Source organism: Diplotaxodon limnothrissa, linkage group LG22 (assembly GCF_057381915.1).
Source record: "Diplotaxodon limnothrissa isolate DT_005_m linkage group LG22, D_limnothrissa_male_GT1.1, whole genome shotgun sequence".
Lineage (NCBI taxonomy): Eukaryota > Metazoa > Chordata > Actinopteri > Cichliformes > Cichlidae > Diplotaxodon > Diplotaxodon limnothrissa.
Window position 1 is genome coordinate 16647177 of NC_140616.1, and position 19877 is coordinate 16667053.

General features: G+C 40.3%; 2 protein-coding genes across 6 annotated transcripts; both read left to right on the forward strand.

The window, feature by feature from the left end:
- The first annotated feature begins 1090 nt into the window (after nucleotides 1-1090).
- Nucleotides 1091-19762, forward strand: rida (reactive intermediate imine deaminase A). 5 transcript variants are annotated; one of them, XM_085345811.1, is made up of 6 exons: nucleotides 1091-1261; nucleotides 2000-2105; nucleotides 2207-2261; nucleotides 2349-2417; nucleotides 18637-18692; nucleotides 19611-19762. In XM_085345811.1, exons 1-6 carry the CDS (start codon nucleotides 1197-1199, stop codon nucleotides 19695-19697), a joined length of 438 nt encoding a protein of 145 aa, XP_085201937.1. In that variant the 5' UTR covers nucleotides 1091-1196; the 3' UTR covers nucleotides 19698-19762. The 5 variants fall into 5 exon arrangements, with proteins under 5 accessions (XP_085201937.1, XP_085201938.1, XP_085201941.1 ...); XM_085345812.1 differs by lacking the exons at nucleotides 18637-18692; nucleotides 19611-19762 and adding exons at nucleotides 3151-3206; nucleotides 3709-5866; XM_085345815.1 differs by having other exon boundaries at nucleotides 1201-1261; nucleotides 2004-2105.
- LOC146609696 (uncharacterized) lies at nucleotides 13645-15542 on the forward strand. Its single transcript, XM_085346791.1, has 4 exons — nucleotides 13645-13734; nucleotides 13903-13993; nucleotides 14627-14714; nucleotides 15393-15542. The coding sequence occupies exons 1-4, from the start codon at nucleotides 13731-13733 to the stop codon at nucleotides 15540-15542; spliced, it is 333 nt and encodes a 110-aa protein (XP_085202917.1). The 5' UTR covers nucleotides 13645-13730.
- Nucleotides 19763-19877: the final 115 nt, after the last annotated feature.

The following is a 19877-nucleotide window of genomic DNA, read 5'->3' on the forward strand; positions in this document are numbered from 1 at the left end:
TTAAGCCTGCAGTTCACACAAGCATTCACTTTATTTATTAACCGCTCTGCTTTCTTTTCTTTTCGTGACACTGGTTTAAATATTGTGGCTGATTTGGCTGTTAATATTTTGGCCCTTGGTCATGTAAATGTGGTTGGACTATGCATGTTTATACTTAATTTTGCTCTGTAGTAGAATGCTGTTGTATAAGGAAAGAGTAATGTTTAAGAAGAAAATGTGGGCTTCCTTTAATTTTGCTTTAATTAAAAACTATTGAACACTGAAAAGTCCAATAGTTTGTTTTGGGGTTTTTTATGATTTTGTTTTGTTTCTTTAGAACTGGCTGTAATATGTACAGTTACCTAAAGCCACCTTTTGCTATATCATTATGATTTTTGTCTTCATTTACTTCACTTATTCGGTTTATGTAAAGATTGAAGGGTGTAGAGTGGAATGTAAGCATTTAATTTATTATGTTCTGTTTGTAATACTTTAATAAAGTTTCAAAAATGTTGAAAAAGTAATAAAAGTCACTTATAGTTAACCAGAGCTGGCTTTGGTCTAATCTTTAGATGTGGATGGATTAATACCAACATGACATGATTAGATACTCTGATTTCATTATGTAGACTTGTGTTACTTTTTTTGGAATTGAAAAAAAAAATACAACAAACACACACTATGAAAAGTGCATGAAAGTTTTTGTGTTGACTGTCACATCTGCTTTATTCTTAGCCTCTAGCACAGAGAGACAGGTACATTTACATTCCTGGATGCCAAAAAATATGAAAAAAATTCCCATGAAAAGCTGAATAGTATGTTTTGTGTTAACTAATGTGGAAAATAAAAATCGCTGTGATTTAGTGGTGAATTAAATCTGATTAATTGCATAAATCATGACCCACTGGCTCTCGTTATCGACCCTGTATTTACTTGGTTTCGGATCGATATCAAAACTTCGGGCAGTACCGCTGATCTTTGCCTTCATAAAGGCAGCTTTGACGCCCTTCACCGTAACTCTTCTGCCAAGGGCGCATTTCATTTTATATTTAACGCCTTTTTATAGCTATAAGCGCGCCTGCTGCTCCTCTATTCAGTGCGGTACGGTAGACTTTACGGAAACAGTGTTCCTTCTTTTTCTGCAGCTTTTCTTGCACAGTTGCATTAATCACAGCTCTTCGGAAAGGTTGGCAGCAAGTTGAAGAAATCTGGGAAGCATGTCTGCGCTCAACAGAAGGATCGTTAACACTGCGTCGGCCCCGGCTGCCATCGGCCCATACAGGTGAGACGTGGGAGCACAAGGACAGTCCGATGTTTGATCAGGGCCTGGTCTTACAGTTCAGTGAACTCACAGAGAGAACCAAAGTTAAAAGTTTCTCAGTGGGGCAAAGGGGCCCCAGCATAGCAGGAAACCGAGTAAGGTCGACAAGCAGCTGGCTTATAATGGCTTCAATTCGTCGCCAAATCATCTACACACCAAAAGCTCCTGTGAGGCAGGGAATATACAGGTAAGGTGTCCCGAAGAAAGTGCTGGGACTTGTTCTAAATCCATCATAACTCGATCGAAGTTCACGTGGTTTATCATTTATTTGGTGGATGTCACTCCTGTCAACCAGCAACAGGAAACTGAGGCTCTAGTTTACACAGGCTCACCAAACCGGACAGAAGATTGGAAAAATGTATCCTGGTCTTGATTTATGCTTTAACATTCGATCAAAATTCGGCAAAAGGGAAGGGGGAAAAGAGGGGAGGGGAAGGGAAAAGGGGAAAAAAGAAAAAAAAACTATGTCAATGTAAATGAGATATATACTTTGTTGCCTGATTTGAATAAAGAAAGAAAAAAAAAATTCGGCAAAAACAACATGAAAGTGTGGAAAGTGGAAGTGCCTTGTATCGGTGATTCAGCCTGGTGGTGCAATGGTGTGAGGAAATATTTTCTTGGAACTGTTGGCCTTTTGTTTCACTTTCTCCTGCTGAAACATCATCCTGAGAAAGAAACGTGTGTGTGTGTCGTCCTCAGCCAGGCGGTGATCGTGGACAGAACCATGTACATCTCCGGTCAGCTGGGGATGGACGTCGCCTCCGGGAAGCTGGTAGATGGAGGAGTGCAGGCTCAGGCCAAACAGGTGAAACTCACTTCTGCCAGTGTTTAGATCAGCTACAGCAGAAGTTGCATCCACAACAGATTCCTAAAATACGAACAAATCTTTCCCATCGTGTCCTTCAGGCACTCATCAATATTGGGGAGATCCTTAAAGCTGCCGGCTGCGATTACAGCAACGGTGAGAAACTGAGCTTCTCCTCGTATGTTTCACATGTTCTGAAATTTAAACACGAGCTTTCAGAGCACATAAACCCTTTCATTTCAGTGGTGAAGACTACTGTGTTACTCGCAGATATAAATGACTTCAACAACGTCAATGAGGTCTACAAGACATGTAAGCCAGCACTATATTGTTCCTTTCATTTTGACCACACTAGCAGGGAAAATGACAGTGTGACAAGTTTAGGAGTCACCTGACCGATGCGCTCACTTAGCTTTTTGTCTGCTGCTCGACAGCAGCCTTCTACTCACATCCTCCTCGCTGATCATAACAGTCAGGTGTAATGGAAGCTCCAGCACCCAGAGAGTTGTAAATAGACACCACAGTGCAGGCACACAACTGTAACCCAACCTTTCCCAGCAGGCAGTGCTGCACTAGGCATTTACTCCCATCTTTCTCCCTCGCACTGCCACCGAAACCACAGGCAGGTTACTTTCCCTGACCGTGGTGAAAGGAAGGAAGGAAGATGTTTCATTAAAACTCTGTTTTGATCCTTTAAACTCAGCCTTTACTGGTTTATAAAAATTGGTTTAAAACTTAAGTTAAGGCAAAAATATGCCTTTCCAGGTTGTCTGTGTGTGTTACCATCCTCAGCCGCTGCTATACACCAGACAAAGGAACTTTCTACCCAGCAGCTGCAAAGCACCTGTGCTTGTTGTTTTATTGCTTATCTATAATACATGGGTAAATAATCTAACCACTCATAAATAAAGCCTTTCATATTATTAGAAGCTGAAATGAACCATTCAAATTGAGATTCATAGTTGGGTTCACTGATGGAAGTGAATAACTTCACCGTGGTTCTGCAAATGCATGCAAATCTAATGAAAATGTTTTCCCTCCCCAGTTTTCAGCAGTAACTTTCCTGCCAGAGCTGCCTACCAAGTCGCTGCTCTCCCCAGAGTGAGTGTTAACCACAGCTTCACACACCTTTAGCACTGTATTACATTATGTCACACCCACTTTAAAGTCACTGCTACTGTGCACATATGGATGATGTCATGAATTTCATTTTTATGCTGATTGGAAACAGAAAGGTTGAAAAAGGAGGGATTTGCATTTTATTTTAAACCACAAATTAAACTATTAATCATGTTTTCCGGACTTAATTTGCTTACACTGTCACACAGCGGAGACTCTGCTGATATTTGGACAAATGAGTAAATGTAGTGTAAATGCTGCTTTTGGCCAAATTCAAGTTATTGCTGCTAAAGTTGGATCTACAAGCTACAGAATTATGGGGATCACTTGGTTTTTCATGGGACTGCAGAGATGTGTATAAAAGCTTTTTGCAGGGGTTTTTTGAATGACTGTGTGCGTGTGTTCATTTTTGGACACTATTATAATTTAATATTTCGCCTCTGCAGTCATTTCTTCAATCTGCGTCTCCTCCTTTTCTCCTCAGGGTGGGCTGGTGGAAATTGAGGCGATCGCTGTTCTCGGTCCTCTCTCCGACTCCTGACTACCCGGCTGCATTACTAACAAGCTGTAGCGCCACCAATTATTATCATTATAGATTCACTGTGGAAGCTTGATTGTATTTCCAGAGAACACCTGAAGAGCCACGAATTTCACCAAAGTCTTTTTCAGTCTTTCAAGATTTAAATTCAGAGCAACATTGAGTTGTTAACACTTCACAGCCTGCTCGTTAAACAGACAGTAGGGATCCAGTAGGAGTGGACACAACATCAAGCCTCTTGGCTTCTGGTTTGATAACTTCACTCATTTAAAAAAAGAAAAATGCTGTAACACATCAGTGTGACATGTTTGCTTTCATCCTGCATCAAATTAAAACACAGAGAATATGTGTACTAGGTTTTTTTAAGGTGATCTTTTTATTTTTCAACAGCTTATTACTAATTACGGATTTTGGGGAATACTAAAAATCATGACACATCAGGAAAAAAAAATCTTATAAAGGACGTGAAGCGATGTCACTGATGTTGTCACTGCTGATGTGACGCTATACCTTGTTTATGGTAGTACCTGAACTGCCATAAAGTTATGTTAACGCTGTGCTTTAGATTACAGCCAGGAGTGTGGCAGAGGAGGAATTTTGCACTTTCATATAAAATCCACTTTTGGACTAAGTAGATCAGTTAATGGCTGGACTATGGAGGAGAAGTTTTTGCAGAAGTTCCTGTAATAACCTACCATTCCCAGGAATCTGCACAGTTCAAGTCCTTTATTTAGGTGTGGGATATTCATTAATCGCCACCACTTTGGCGCTAAGGGGCCGCACCTGACCACGTCCCACTTCCCTGCTCAAGTATGTTACAGTGGCCTTGGCAAATTCACACTTTGTCAGGTTGAGTGTCAGCGCTTATTAATCTTGAAATCTGCATGACACACTGGCAGACAGAAAAGACCATTCGGTGAAAATATCAATTCTGGGGATCTGGAACATGGAAAGTAGAATATCTAAACAACATTATTGGTGTGTTTTGCCTCAGTGTTATTGATATTTATATGCTTCTATTTTAAAAACTGTAAACTCTCACTGTGGATGTAAGAGCCAAATTGTGGATATTTTGCATCCACTTTATTGTGTAATATTTTAATTGATTGTATTTGATGGCTTAGGCCCCAGGAAGACTAGCAACCACTGTTGTGGAAGCTAATGGAGTTCCTTATAAATAAGCAGACAGATAAACACTATTCTAATCTTATATTACATTCTTAGCAAATTTACAGCAAATGAAACAAAGCACAAAGTCACAGTTGTTTTATTTTATTTTATTTTTTTATTTTAATTTGTGGTTTGACGCTGTTTCTTAACGTAAAATGTCCTGTTGTAATTGGACATTTTGAGATAAGAAACAGCGCCAAGCCCCAACAACACTTCCCTCATGGTGCTTTATATTGTAAGGTGAAGACCCTACAATAATTCACAAAAACTAACCCCCTAGAGCAAGCACATTGGCGACAGTGGGAAGGAAAAACTCACTTTTAAAAGAGAGAAACCTCCGGCAGAACCAGGCTCTGAGATGGGGGTGGCCATCTGCCTCGGCCAGTTAGTGATGAGGGAAGGAAGTTGGGGTTTTAAAATGTAATTTAGGTTGCTGAATTAAAAGAATATTTGACGCCAGTTTAAGAGTTTTGTAACATAATCACGTGCACGTTTCAGTTCGATTTTAACGTGCACATGAGAAAACCCTCAAGATGACATTTTGGCTGCTCAGCTTGGCATGTTTTTTGAATATGCTGACGACCGCTTCGTCAACCACTGGGTTGCTTGACCTCATTAACAGTATTGGAGAAGGCCACTTTTCACGGAGATCATTGGATACTTTCAGGCCGAGTTGTTCAATGTTTTCCATGGACATTTTGTAGCTTTTGGACAAAATTTTGTTCCAGATCTTGTGGGAAAGCCTCTGTACAATAAACTCTGATGTTCCTGCATTCCATGTAGCTGCCTCATTTTCTCCCTTCATAGCGTGCATTACCAGATCTTTGGTGACATTTTTCACAGCCTCCTGGTACTCTTCCCTGTTTTTAGAGACACTAAGTACTCTTGTTGGTAATGCCAACAGGTGTTTGGTGAAGGTTGGGACAGTAATACTATCAAGCTGTTCCCTCAGATTGAAAATCAGATGTTTTCCCTTGCAGTTGTGTCTTTTGCAAAGATCCTTGAGAATGGCCTTGTCTATGTTTTTCAGACATTTGGGGGATAGATCCAAATGTTTCAGCTCAATTTCAGGCCAAATTTTTTCAATCAGGCGATCGCTGATGCAGTCAGCAGTGAGGCGCTCTGTGAAGAGCTTGTATTTAGTGGAGACTTGTTCTATGGCCTGTGAAACCACCAACTCAATCACTTTGTTGACACACAACTTTTCCCCACTCAGACAATCAGATGAGGACGACTGTGGGGTTGCCGTCTCCTGTGTTTCAGTCTGAGACTCTACTAATTCTTTTCTCTGCGTGTCCAGTTCTGTCTGCATTTCTGGTATGTTTGTCTCTGCCTGACTTTCTTTAATCTCGCTGGAGTCCTCACTCTGTGGCTGCAGAGCTTTCTTGTCCTCCTCCAGTTCTTTCTGTTCTTTCTCTGCATCCTGACATTTTGTGATGGCCTCTTTGACTTCTTCTTTTGTGTCATTCACCACTTTCTGTTCTTCCAGGAGTTTCTTAATTTGTTCCTCCAGGACTTTTTTCTCCTGCTCCAGATTCTCTCTCAGTGTTTGTTCTTTCCACAGAGCATTCCACATAGTTTCTTTCAGATCTCTTTCATGTTTCTGGAGCTGCGTGAACTTGGCAGACAGAGTGTCCTTCTCCTGTTTCAGCATCAGGATTTCGTTGTCCCTCTGCTGAAGCTGCTCTTTCAGACGGTTCATCTCAAGGTCAAGGTTGCTGACCTTTTCCTGATCTGAACACGTCTGTTCCTCTTTTTCTTTGGTGGCGCTGCTCACCTGCGGTTTGCGCGACACTGATTCGTCAGTGACTCCTGCAGCTTGGTTCTCATACAGCTCCAGCTTGGTGCGCATGTTTGAAATTTGAGTCATCATCTGTTTGATTTGCTGTCTGGCTCTACTTTCACCCTCTTTTAAAAGTTTGTTTTCAGTCAGAGAGTTTTGCAAGGCTTTCCTAACCAGCATGAGGTTGTCGAGTGCACTCTTTGGCAGAGTGAAGACAAATTCTGGTTTTCCTTCCTGATTGCTCATTTTTGATATTTAACTTTGAAACAAATTTAGCGTGTTACACTAAATAAGATATTCAAATGTGAATTCGATATTCAGATGTGAATTCGATATTCAGATGTCAATCAGGGTTTGAAGTTGGCTGTAGCAGAACAAAAGTTCGTCTGGTGAATCGCTCGTGACTGTAAGTAAGAAACGTGCTTGACCAGTGTGCTGTTTCACCCCTATTTATAGAATTTTGGTGACTGTGATGTCATGGCCTGATTCTCTTTGCTTTGATGTTTGAAAATAGGTCCCGCCCATTGAAAATAGATCCCGCCCACAGGCTCTCAGAATTTGTCAGTTAAATTCATACATTAATTTGAAATGTGTTTTTGTTTATTTTTAAATTTTAATTCATCCCTCTTCTAAATTTAACCTAAGCCCATTTTCAGAGCGCTGCGTGTTCATCGCAGCCATAAATATGTTAGAAATGAAGAGATTTCACTGTGTTCAAGTACCAGATTTAGTGCTAATTTTATTCAGTCATCCAGTGTTTGTTTAGCTTGTTCAAATGTTTCAGGTGCTGTAGAACATCTGATTAGTATTGTTCATTAATGCTTGTTTCCTATTCCTGTTCAAAGTAATACTCTGCGCACGCAGCCAGTGAGAAAACGTCTAACGCTAGACCCGCCCCCGGGAGTCAAGCTGCTTGCATCTAATGTCTCTCAGTTACATAGTAAACAAAGCTTGCAAGGAATCACGAATCCAGCATCATTACTAAACATCTAACAGGTGCCAAAAAAAAAGAGCAACATTGAGTTGTTAACACTTCACAGCCTGCTCGTTAAACAGACAGTAGGGATCCAGTAGGACTGGACACAACATCAAGCCTCTTGGCTTCTGGTTTGATAACTTCACTCATTTAAAAAAAGAAAAATGCTGTAACACATCAGTGTGACATGTTTGCTTTCATCCTGCATCAAATTAAAACACAGAGAATATGTGTACTAGGTTTTTTTTAAGGTGATCTTTTTATTTTTCAACAGCTTATTACTAATTACGGATTTTGGGGAATACTAAAAATCATGACACATCAGGAAAAAAAATCTTATAAAGGACGTGAAGCGATGTCACTGATGTTGTCACTGCTGATGTGACGCTATACCTTGTTTATGGTAGTACCTGAACTGCCATAAAGTTATGTTAACGCTGTGCTTTAGATTACAGCCAGGAGTGTGGCAGAGGAGGAATTTTGCACTTTCATATAAAATCCACTTTTGGACTAAGTAGATCAGTTAATGGCTGGACTATGGAGGAGAAGTTTTTGCAGAAGTTCCTGTAATAACCTACCATTCCCAGGAATCTGCACAGTTCAAGTCCTTTATTTAGGTGTGGGATATTCATTAATCGCCACCACTTTGGCGCTAAGGGGCCGCACCTGACCACGTCCCACTTCCCTGCTCAAGTATGTTACAGTGGCCTTGGCAAATTCACACTTTGTCAGGTTGAGTGTCAGAGCTTATTAATCTTGAAATCTGCATGACACACTGGCAGACAGAAAAGACCATTCGGTGAAAATATCAATTCTGGGGATCTGGAACATGGAAAGTAGAATATCTAAACAACATTATTGGTGTGTTTTGCCTCAGTGTTATTGATATTTATATGCTTCTATTTTAAAAACTGTAAACTCTCACTGTGGATGTAAGAGCCAAATTGTGGATATTTTGCATCCACTTTATTGTGTAATATTTTAATTGATTGTATTTGATGGCTTAGGCCCCAGGAAGACTAGCAACCACTGTTGTGGAAGCTAATGGAGTTCCTTATAAATAAGCAGACAGATAAACACTATTCTAATCTTATATTACATTCTTAGCAAATTTACAGCAAATGAAACAAAGCACAAAGTCACAGTTGTTTTTTTTTTATTTTATTTTTTTATTTTAATTTGTGGTTTGACGCTGTTTCTTAACGTAAAATGTCCTGTTGTAATTGGACATTTTGAGATAAGAAACAGCGCCAAGCCCCAACAACACTTCCCTCATGGTGCTTTATATTGTAAGGTGAAGACCCTACAATAATTCACAAAAACTAACCCCCTAGAGCAAGCACATTGGCGACAGTGGGAAGGAAAAACTCACTTTTAAAAGAGAGAAACCTCCGGCAGAACCAGGCTCTGAGATGGGGGTGGCCATCTGCCTCGGCCAGTTAGTGATGAGGGAAGGAAGTTGGGGTTTTAAAATGTAATTTAGGTTGCTGAATTAAAAGAATATTTGACGCCAGTTTAAGAGTTTTGTAACATAATCACGTGCACGTTTCAGTTCAATTTTAACGTGCACATGAGAAAACCCTCAAGATGACATTTTGACTCCTCAGCTTGGCATGTTTTTTGAATATGCTGACGACTGCTTCGTCAACCACTGGGTTGCTTGACCTCATTAACAGTATTGGAGAAGGCCACTTTTCACGGAGATCATTGGATACTTTCAGGCCGAGTTGTTCAATGTTTTCCATGGACATTTTGTAGCTTTTGGACAAAATTTTGTTCCAGATCTTGTGGGAAAGCCTCTGTACAATAAACTCTGATGTTCCTGCATTCCATGTAGCTGCCTCATTTTCTCCCTTCATAGCGTGCATTACCAGATCTTTGGTGACATTTTTCACAGCCTCCTGGTACTCTTCCCTGTTTTTAGAGACACTAAGTACTCTTGTTGGTAATGCCAACAGGTGTTTGGTGAAGGTTGGGACAGTAATACTATCAAGCTGTTCCCTCAGATTGAAAATCAGATGTTTTCCCTTGCAGTTGTGTCTTTTGCAAAGATCCTTGAGAATGGCCTTGTCTATGTTTTTCAGACATTTGGGGGATAGATCCAAATGTTTCAGCTCAATTTCAGGCCAAATTTTTTCAATCAGGCGATCGCTGATGCAGTCAGCAGTGAGGCGCTCTGTGAAGAGCTTGTATTTAGTGGAGACTTGTTCTATGGCCTGTGAAACCACCAACTCAATCACTTTGTTGACACACAACTTTTCCCCACTCAGACAATCAGATGAGGACGACTGTGGGGTTGCCGTCTCCTGTGTTTCAGTCTGAGACTCTACTAATTCTTTTCTCTGCGTGTCCAGTTCTGTCTGCATTTCTGGTATGTTTGTCTCTGCCTGACTTTCTTTAATCTCGCTGGAGTCCTCACTCTGTGGCTGCAGAGCTTTCTTGTCCTCCTCCAGTTCTTTCTGTTCTTTCTCTGCATCCTGACATTTTGTGATGGCCTCTTTGACTTCTTCTTTTGTGTCATTCACCACTTTCTGTTCTTCCAGGAGTTTCTTAATTTGTTCCTCCAGGACTTTTTTCTCCTGCTCCAGATTCTCTCTCAGTGTTTGTTCTTTCCACAGAGCATTCCACATAGTTTCTTTCAGATTTCTTTCATGTTTCTGGAGCTGCGTGAACTTGGCAGACAGAGTGTCCTTCTCCTGTTTCAGCATCAGGATTTCGTTGTCCCTCTGCTGAAGCTGCTCTTTCAGACGGTTCATCTCAAGGTCAAGGTTGCTGACCTTTTCCTGATCTGAACACGTCTGTTCCTCTTTTTCTTTGGTGGCGCTGCTCACCTGCGGTTTGCGCGACACTGATTCGTCAGTGACTCCTGCAGCTTGGTTCTCATACAGCTCCAGCTTGGTGCGCATGTTTGAAATTTGAGTCATCATCTGTTTGATTTGCTGTCTGGCTCTACTTTCACCCTCTTTTAAAAGTTTGTTTTCAGTCAGAGAGTTTTGCAAGGCTTTCCTAACCAGCATGAGGTTGTCGAGTGCACTCTTTGGCAGAGTGAAGACAAATTCTGGTTTTCCTTCCTGATTGCTCATTTTTGATATTTAACTTTGAAACAAATTTAGCGTGTTACACTAAATAAGATATTCAAATGTGAATTCGATATTCAGATGTGAATTCGATATTCAGATGTCAATCAGGGTTTGAAGTTGGCTGTAGCAGAACAAAAGTTCGTCTAGTGAATCGCTCGTGACTGTAAGTAAGAAACGTGCTTGACCAGTGTGCTGTTTCACCCCTATTTATAGAATTTTGGTGACTGTGATGTCATGGCCTGATTCTCTTTGCTTTGATGTTTGAAAATAGGTCCCGCCCATTGAAAATAGGTCCCGCCCACAGGCTCTCAGAATTTTTCAGTTAAATTCATACATTAATTTGAAATATGTTTTTGTTTTTTTTTTGTTTTTAATTCATCCCTCTTCTAAATTTAACCTAAGCCCATTTTCAGAGCGCTGCGTGTTCATCGCAGCCATAAATATGTTAGAAATGAAGAGATTTCACTGTGTTCAAGTACCAGATTTAGTGCTAATTTTATTCAGTCATCCAGTGTTTGTTTAGCTTGTTCAAATGTTTCAGGTGCTGTAGAACATCTGATTAGTATTGTTCATTAATGCTTGTTTCCTATTCCTGTTCAAAGTAATACTCTGCGCACGCAGCCAGTGAGAAAACGTCTAACGCTAGACCCGCCCCCGGGAGTCAAGCTGCTTGCATCTAATGTCTCTCAGTTACATAGTAAACAAAGCTTGCAAGGAATCACGAATCCAGCATCATTACTAAACATCTAACAGGTGCCAAAAAAAAGAGCAACATTGAGTTGTTAACACTTCACAGCCTGCTCGTTAAACAGACAGTAGGGATCCAGTAGGACTGGACACAACATCAAGCCTCTTGGCTTCTGGTTTGATAACTTCACTCATTTAAAAAAAGAAAAATGCTGTAACACATCAGTGTGACATGTTTGCTTTCATCCTGCATCAAATTAAAACACAGAGAATATGTGTACTAGGTTTTTTTAAGGTGATCTTTTTATTTTTCAACAGCTTATTACTAATTACGGATTTTGGGGAATACTAAAAATCATGACACATCAGGAAAAAAAATCTTATAAAGGACGTGAAGCGATGTCACTGATGTTGTCACTGCTGATGTGACGCTATACCTTGTTTATGGTAGTACCTGAACTGCCATAAAGTTATGTTAACGCTGTGCTTTAGATTACAGCCAGGAGTGTGGCAGAGGAGGAATTTTGCACTTTCATATAAAATCCACTTTTGGACTAAGTAGATCAGTTAATGGCTGGACTATGGAGGAGAAGTTTTTGCAGAAGTTCCTGTAATAACCTACCAGGAATCTGCACAGTTCAAGTCCTTTATTTAGGTGTGGGATATTCATTAATCGCCACCACTTTGGCGCTAAGGGGCCGCACCTGACCACGTCCCACTTCCCTGCTCAAGTATGTTACAGTGGCCTTGGCAAATTCACACTTTGTCAGGTTGAGTGTCAGAGCTTATTAATCTTGAAATCTGCATGACACACTGGCAGACAGAAAAGACCATTCGGTGAAAATATCAATTCTGGGGATCTGGAACATGGAAAGTAGAATATCTAAACAACATTATTGGTGTGTTTTGCCTCAGTGTTATTGATATTTATATGCTTCTATTTTAAAAACTGTAAACTCTCACTGTGGATGTAAGAGCCAAATTGTGGATATTTTGCATCCACTTTATTGTGTAATATTTTAATTGATTGTATTTGATGGTTTAGTCCCGAGGAAGACTAGCAACCACTGTTGTGGAAGCTAATGGAGTTCCTTATAAATAAGCAGACAAATAAACACTATTCTAATCTTATATTACATTTTTTAATAGACGGTAAGCATTATACATATTTTATTTGGATTTCATACATGAATTTATCTTTTGGCTTCCTGTTTTTTTGCTAGTGCTAGGCTACTGGACGACACCATTAGCTAACCGGTGTTCTCTATACAGAGAATTGAATGCCAGTGTACAGCCCCTATCAAACGTTTAAGATCACTTGGCAAACCAATATATATTTAACATGGTTTTATCTTAACAAGATTCCAAGTAGAGCTTCAACATGCAACAAGAAGCAATGGGATTGAGATAAAGCTTTTTTTGAGCATACAATTTATTGAAAACAACGCTTAAACTGAAACAGACTATATTATGAAAGAACAGGTAACTATGGCTTCTCTTAAAAACGTGGTCAAGCAAAATTCCAGTAGCTCCCCTGATCATTTTACCAACACAAAGAAGGAGAAAATGATCTAAATATCTTAGCCCATAGCTCTTTTTTAAAATTACTGTTAATCTCCACAGACAATTTCAGTCAGTTTCCACACCTATGTGCCAGTTAATTATGTTTACAGTTGATATTTTTATTCACTGATACATCACACAACCATTAGGCTAGGTTATTTAGATCATTTTCTCTTCATGTTTTTTGTACTTCAATGGTCAATATATTCACAACATGAACCTAAAATTTCTGTAAATATGCCAAAGTTATGATACATTAAAAGTCTGCTGGTTTGGCTTTATGTGGAGTGTCACACTTCACAACATTTCTCTTTTCTTGTTCTAACTCTGCCTCTCGTTCTCCCTCAGTTCTAAAAGCCGTCGGCTCGGCCTTGGCTATCGCCTTCACTGTGATGACCTACCATCGCCCGCTGGGCTCCTTCCTGCCTGACAAAGAAAACCAGAACATAACCTCATCAGTCATCTACTTTTTGAGAACCTTGTTCTCATCTCTTTTCGCCTCACTGCCCTCGCTCTTTTCGCCTCCGTGCTGCCCTGCTTCACCTTCATCCACTTCATCTGCTCTTGGCTGGTTTGATTCTTCTTCGCTTGGCGATCCAAGACGAACTTCATGGAAAGTCCTTGTGGAGAATGGCTTTATTGAGCCACTGTTGGCCTCGTTTGGTATTTTGACTGGTTTAATGTGGCCGAGACAGGACTGCGCTCTATCATGGGTATACACTGACTGATATTTGCTCCTCAATACTGTGTGGTGCTGGAAGACTAGCACACATCCTCATGATTTTGTGATACAGTACAGAATACGTTCAGCTTGTCAAATTTACATAAATCTTTGATTGTTACCAGTGTGACTCTGAAGTGCTGTACTGTATGTTTGTAAGTTTTCTCCCCAGCAAACACAACAACCCAAAAGGCAGAGGAAGATGGTAACCATAGCACAAAAAGTTGGACTTCTGGACATACTAAAAGAAGGTAGAAGTTACCGTATTTTTCGGACCATTATAAGGCACACTAAGTGAAAGAAAACAGTCAGACAAATCAAACTTTACTCAATTCATTCTTCTTGCTTCCTCTACTTCCGTAAGCTACCATTGATGTTGAATTATCTCGCAGCTGTTCTATTCCCATGTTCTGGACCTGAAAACAGGGTTTGATCTTTGTTTTCATTCTATAATACTGCACCTATTTTTCTAGGAAGGTTTGAACTTTGAGGGTGTTTAAACAAGATACAAACGTGTGAAAATTGTCTGGCTGCTCCTGTCTTCTAAGACTTTAAGTTAGAAAGAAATACAAACTTTTCTGTTAATGTTCTGTAAAGGCAAAAAGACATTTATGCAATAATCATGATTTTTCTTTCACATCTGTTTTAAACCATGGACTTAAAGCCCCGACTGTGTCTGTATTAGTGTTTGAATGTATAAAAAGAATGAACAGGTGAAAGAGATCGGCTGCAGGCTCAGGGGAAGGAAAATAAACACCAGAAACAGAAAGAAGGCAAAACCAGAGATAGGATACTGTAAAAGAGTGAGACAGGAAAGAGTGGATATCGTTTGATTATATTCTAAAATTCATCGGTGAACGTTCCGACTGTGTGCTTCTCTGCAGATGTCAAGATCTACAGGAGTCTCTCTTGAGCTCAGCCAGCGGCTACAGCAACTACATAGGGATCCTCAACTGGTGTGTTGTCATGCTGGTGAGTTAAACCTCAGTACATGTCCACGCAGAAATGAAAATGTACACCAGCGTGGCTTCCAAAACTGCATAAGATTTAGAAAGTAAGACCCTCATTCAGCTAAATCTTACAGGTCTGGACAGTCCTTGTTAGTCTTTCCTTCTGCCTCAATACTCACTGTACTGCCATCTAGTGGTGGCATACTAACATGTACAACTCCTTGTGTTTGTAAGCTGGAGCTATTTCAATTGATCATGGATCAAAGTTGGATCTGTAGTTATATCACTGTGGATTCATTTTAATACACCATAATGAACAAATTAAAATTAAATGATACTTGAAATTTAAATTGCTGTCCTTATTCCTCTGCCTGTGTTTTTTGAGGTGCAATTGTGGCACAGTCCAACGGGTCAGCAGTTAACACCAATGTCTCCTATATGCCCCGTATAGCCGTTGCCATTCTGCTTCATTACCACATGCTGAAACCTTTGAGCCTCAAAATGCTGCCTGCAATAAATATATTTAGATTTGACTTATAGTTTGTTTTTTGTAGTTGAATATTGTGTATCTGTCATTCTCTAAGATTCTTTAGTGAAAATCTGAAATTGTGATATGCCGAGTTAGAACATTTTACTTCTTTGAGTATATTGTGAAAAATATACTCAGCAAAAAAAATTGACCTAAGTCTGTGTCTTCCAGTGGAGGATCCCAAGTGTTCAGAACTCAATGAAACTGTTCCAGGTGTGTAAACACAGAGACACTAACTGCATCACTCACAGTGGCTCCAGGAATAAAGCAAGAGTCAAGAAATATTTGCCTGAAACTGGAGCGGCCTTCAAACATATTTAGATTTGGCTTATAAAGAAAAGGTATCCTTTTATTTGTTACTTCTTAAAGGAAATTGATCTTTCTAGGATGGTGGAGCAGCTGCTGAAAGCTGTGAGTATCAAGACTGCACATCAGAGACTTTTTCATTTATACGTCAGACTTGTTCTAAATTAAATACTTGACTTAATCCCTTGATTCTGGTGTTGTTGCCTGTTGTTTTTTGTATTGTTTTAACATTTTTGAAGTGAGATTTATACTGTCTCAAGAGTTACATTTGTTAAGCAACAGTAGTTCAACCTTACCAACCTAGACACCTTTTCCTCTCTCCTTTTCTAATCCTCCCCCTGGCTGCCTCCTCCCAGGTTTCTATCCATCTAATATATTCTTCTGTTGGTTTTGACATTCCTCTCTGAACTTTGTGGCAGAGCTGCTGCAGTTTGGAGACCGGGAGTTCTACAGGGACTGGCGGTGAGTCGTCAAGCATACATTTTCTGTGTGACTCCCGAGTTAATGTGATGGCGTGAATTGATGTACGTCCTGAGATTTGATTTTCACCCAGGTGTCATCCACATACCTGAACCAATGACTTGGTGGTGTTTCCATGGTAGGAAAACAAAGCCCTCTTTTCCACCTTTTCCATGTACAAATTGGCCACAATGAGTGAAACTGGGGAACCCATGGCACACCCATGTTTCTGCCTGTGGAACTGACCCATTGTTCCAAAAGCAAACACACTTGGTCGATGCTGAGAGTGTTCCTGTTGTTGAGGTTGGAATCATCCTGTAATCTCTTACGAACTACCTCCAACGCCTCCATGACTGGGATGCAAGTGAAGAGAGATGTAACATTGTACAAGACCATTGTTTCATCTGCCTCCATAATGACATCTCTCACCTTCTCAACAAAATCCAAGGTGTTCTGGATGTGGTGTTCAGAGCTGCCTATCAACGGGTTGAGGATCCAAGCCAGAAAAATAGAGATGTTATAGGAATTTATGAATGAACATGTGTAGTAGATTTGTGGTCTGCTTTCTTATGACAGCTGGCCTTGCATACAGGTCTCACACACATGGCAGGATTTCCCTTTATTTCATGCTGTCACGTGGTAGTTAAAAAAGCCTCTTTATTAATTTGGAGTCTTAATGAAGCCTTAAAAAACTGCGCTGCATGCACTTCTTCATGAAAGTAGCCACAAGGGGGCAGCTTTGAGCCAAGATGGTCAGAGCTTTCCTCAAATCAGTGGCCAGTTATTCTATTTAAATTATATAAGAGCTCATTGTGGTCCATTTTCAGGTCAGTGTGAGACTTTCTGCTGAATTACAGAGTGCTGAGTGTTTTAGATAGATCGGTGGGTTGTTCTGCGTCCTGGTGCGTTACTATGGTAATGAGGCTATGATTAAGGAGGCTGCTCTTAAAAGTGAGGAAGTGAATTCCCTCCTCTGTGTGTGTGTGGCCTGCTTAAGGACCTTTGAGGAAGTCAGTTAATGTCTCCCAGAGTTTGTGGAATGAGGAAGTAAAACAGATGATGAATGATTCTTTCAGAGGACTTTTAAATGATCAGAGGAATAAACTGAAACTCACCTCAAATTGTTTTTATTTGTGGACATGTTTACACATTCCTATTTATGAAGCCCGGCGTGTGTTACAGGAATACTAATATGCTGTTACTGTCCCTAATACATATAATAAAATTATCTGGAGCCTATCAGTGATCTAATGGAGGAAAAAAACAATATCCTGTGGCCACTTTGCACTAAAAAGGCCCAAAGCAAGCCAAGAAAATTCCCCCCAAACCGAACTGAAGAAGCTTCTTGGATGATAGGTGAAACGTCTTCAAGCAACTTAAAGAAGTCCAGACGCTTTTCTTTGCAAGCTCCTTTGACTACGATGACCCGGATGACTGAGAACCTTCACAGACATTTCCCCCCCAAACCATTACACCAACACTAGCAGCAGAAGCCTTAATCATATAAGGCAGGATGTTCGTGAGCTGGTGCAAGTCCTAGCTTTAGTTTCCTGTTTTTGACTGACTGACACCCAGAGTGTGGTCTTCTGCTGCTGTAGCCCAGGTTCAGAGATCCTCTTCAGCATACCTTGGTGGAAAAGCAGTTTGTGAAAGCTCAGTGTGAACTTCAGCAGGTCGTCTCGATCGTGTCTACATCCCTAAGTTCAGTTGCTGATGGGCTGATTTTGATATTTGCATTAACAAGCGGTTGAAAAGATGTGCCTAATAAAGTGGCCAGTGAGTGCATATTTTAAATAAAATTTTAAAAGTGTGTAATTCTTCCTGATGACATCCTCCTCGCCGATCATAACAGTCAGGTGTAATGGAAGCTCCGGCACCCAGAGAGCTGTAAATAGACACCACTGTGCAGGCACACAAGTGTAACCGAACCTCTCCCAGCAGGCATTGCTGCAATGGATGTTAACTCCCACCTTTCTCTCTCGCACTGCCACCTAAACCACAGGCAGGTTACTTTCCCTGACCCTGGTGAGGAGACGTTTCACTAAAACTTTGATCCTCTAAAGTCAGGCTTTATAAACACTGGTTTAAAGGACATCCGGTTAAGAGCACGTGTACAGAGTGAACCTTCACACAACTATAACTCCTTCTATAAGTGAAAGCTGGTGTATAAATGAATAATGGCTGACCCCCCACTAAATGCAGCTGCAATACTGGCAGCGCATTATTGCCTTGTTTTAAAATGTCTTAAGCCGTAGATGCTGGTTTTGCTTATTGTAAATTGCATTTAAGCTTTAATAATGAGTAATAAATCTTAAGTTAAGAAAAAAAAGTGCCTTTCCAGGTTGTGTGTGTGTGTGTGTGTGTGTGTGTGTGTGTGTGTGTGTTAGCCATCCTCAGCTGCTGCTATACACCAGCCAAAGGAACTTTCTTCTCAGCAGCTGCAAAGCACCTGTGCTTGTTGTTTTATTGCTTATCTATAATACATGGGTAAATAATCTAACCACTCATAAATAAAGCCTTTCATATTATTAGAAGCTGAAATGAACCATTCAAATTGAGATTCATAGATGGGTTCACTGATGGAAGTGAATAACTTCACCGTGGTTCTGCAAATGCATGCAAATCTAATGAAAATGTTTTCCCTCCCCAGTTTTCAGCAGTAACTTTCCTGCCAGAGCTGCCTACCAAGTCGCTGCTCTCCCCAGAGTGAGTGTTAACCACAGCTTTACACACCTTTAGCATTGTATTACATTATGTCACACCCACTTTAAAGTCACTGCTACTGTGCACATATGGATGATGTCATGAATTTCATTTTTATGCTGATCAGAAACGGAAAGGTTGAAAAAGGAGGGATTTGCATTTTATTTTAAACCACAAATTAAACTATTAATCATGTTTTCCGGACTTAATTTGCTTACACTGTCACACAGCGGAGACTCTGCTGCTATTTGGACAAATGAGTAAATGTACTGCAAATGCCGTTTTTGGATTCGGTCAAATTGTATAAGCTAAACTCGTATTTTCCTCATGTTCAGTCCTGTTTTTCCACTGTTTGTTCAGTTTGGGTTAAATTTACATTAAACGCCAGGGAAACAGCTGTGCGGGGAAAAAGCACATCCTCACAGTTTCAGAGAAGCTGAATTCAGAGAATGCAGAGGGTAAATAGCAGACAGGTGCTGATCATCAAATGCACTGGATTATCTGATGATCAGCAAGTGTGAACACCTTTGTAAAAGCAGAAGTTTTGGCGGTTTGCTGGTTTGGATCATTCAGCTGTGTGTTATCAAAATGCCAAGCAGGGACATTTGTAATGATCTTATAGAAGCAAATAATGCTGCCTATCAGTCTGACTTTAAGAGAGCTGTATATAAACAAATACCTGCAAACTTCAATGAACTGAAGCAATGCTGGAAAAAAGAACAAGGCCAAATTCAAGTTATTGCTGCTAAAGGTGGATCTACAATTACAGAGTCATGGGGATCACTTGGTTTTTCATAGGACTACAGAGATTTGTACAAAAACCTTTTGCGGGGGATTTTGAATGACTGTGTGTGTTCATCTTTGGACAATATTATCATTTCATATTTTGCCTCAATCTGCGTCTCCTCCTTTTCTCCTCAGGGTGGGCTGGTGGAAATTGAGGCAATTGTTGTTCTCGGTCCTCTCTCTGACTCCAGACTAGCCGGCCACATCATTAACAAGCTGTAGCACCACCAAGTGTCATTATAGATTCAGTGTGGAAGCCTGATTGTATTTCCAGAGAACACCTGAAGAGCCACGCTGAATTTCACCAAAGTCTTTTTCAGTCTTTCAATATTTAAATTTACAACAGAGCAACATTGAGTTGTAACTAGTAAACAATTGCTATGAACAATTCAAAGCAATTTC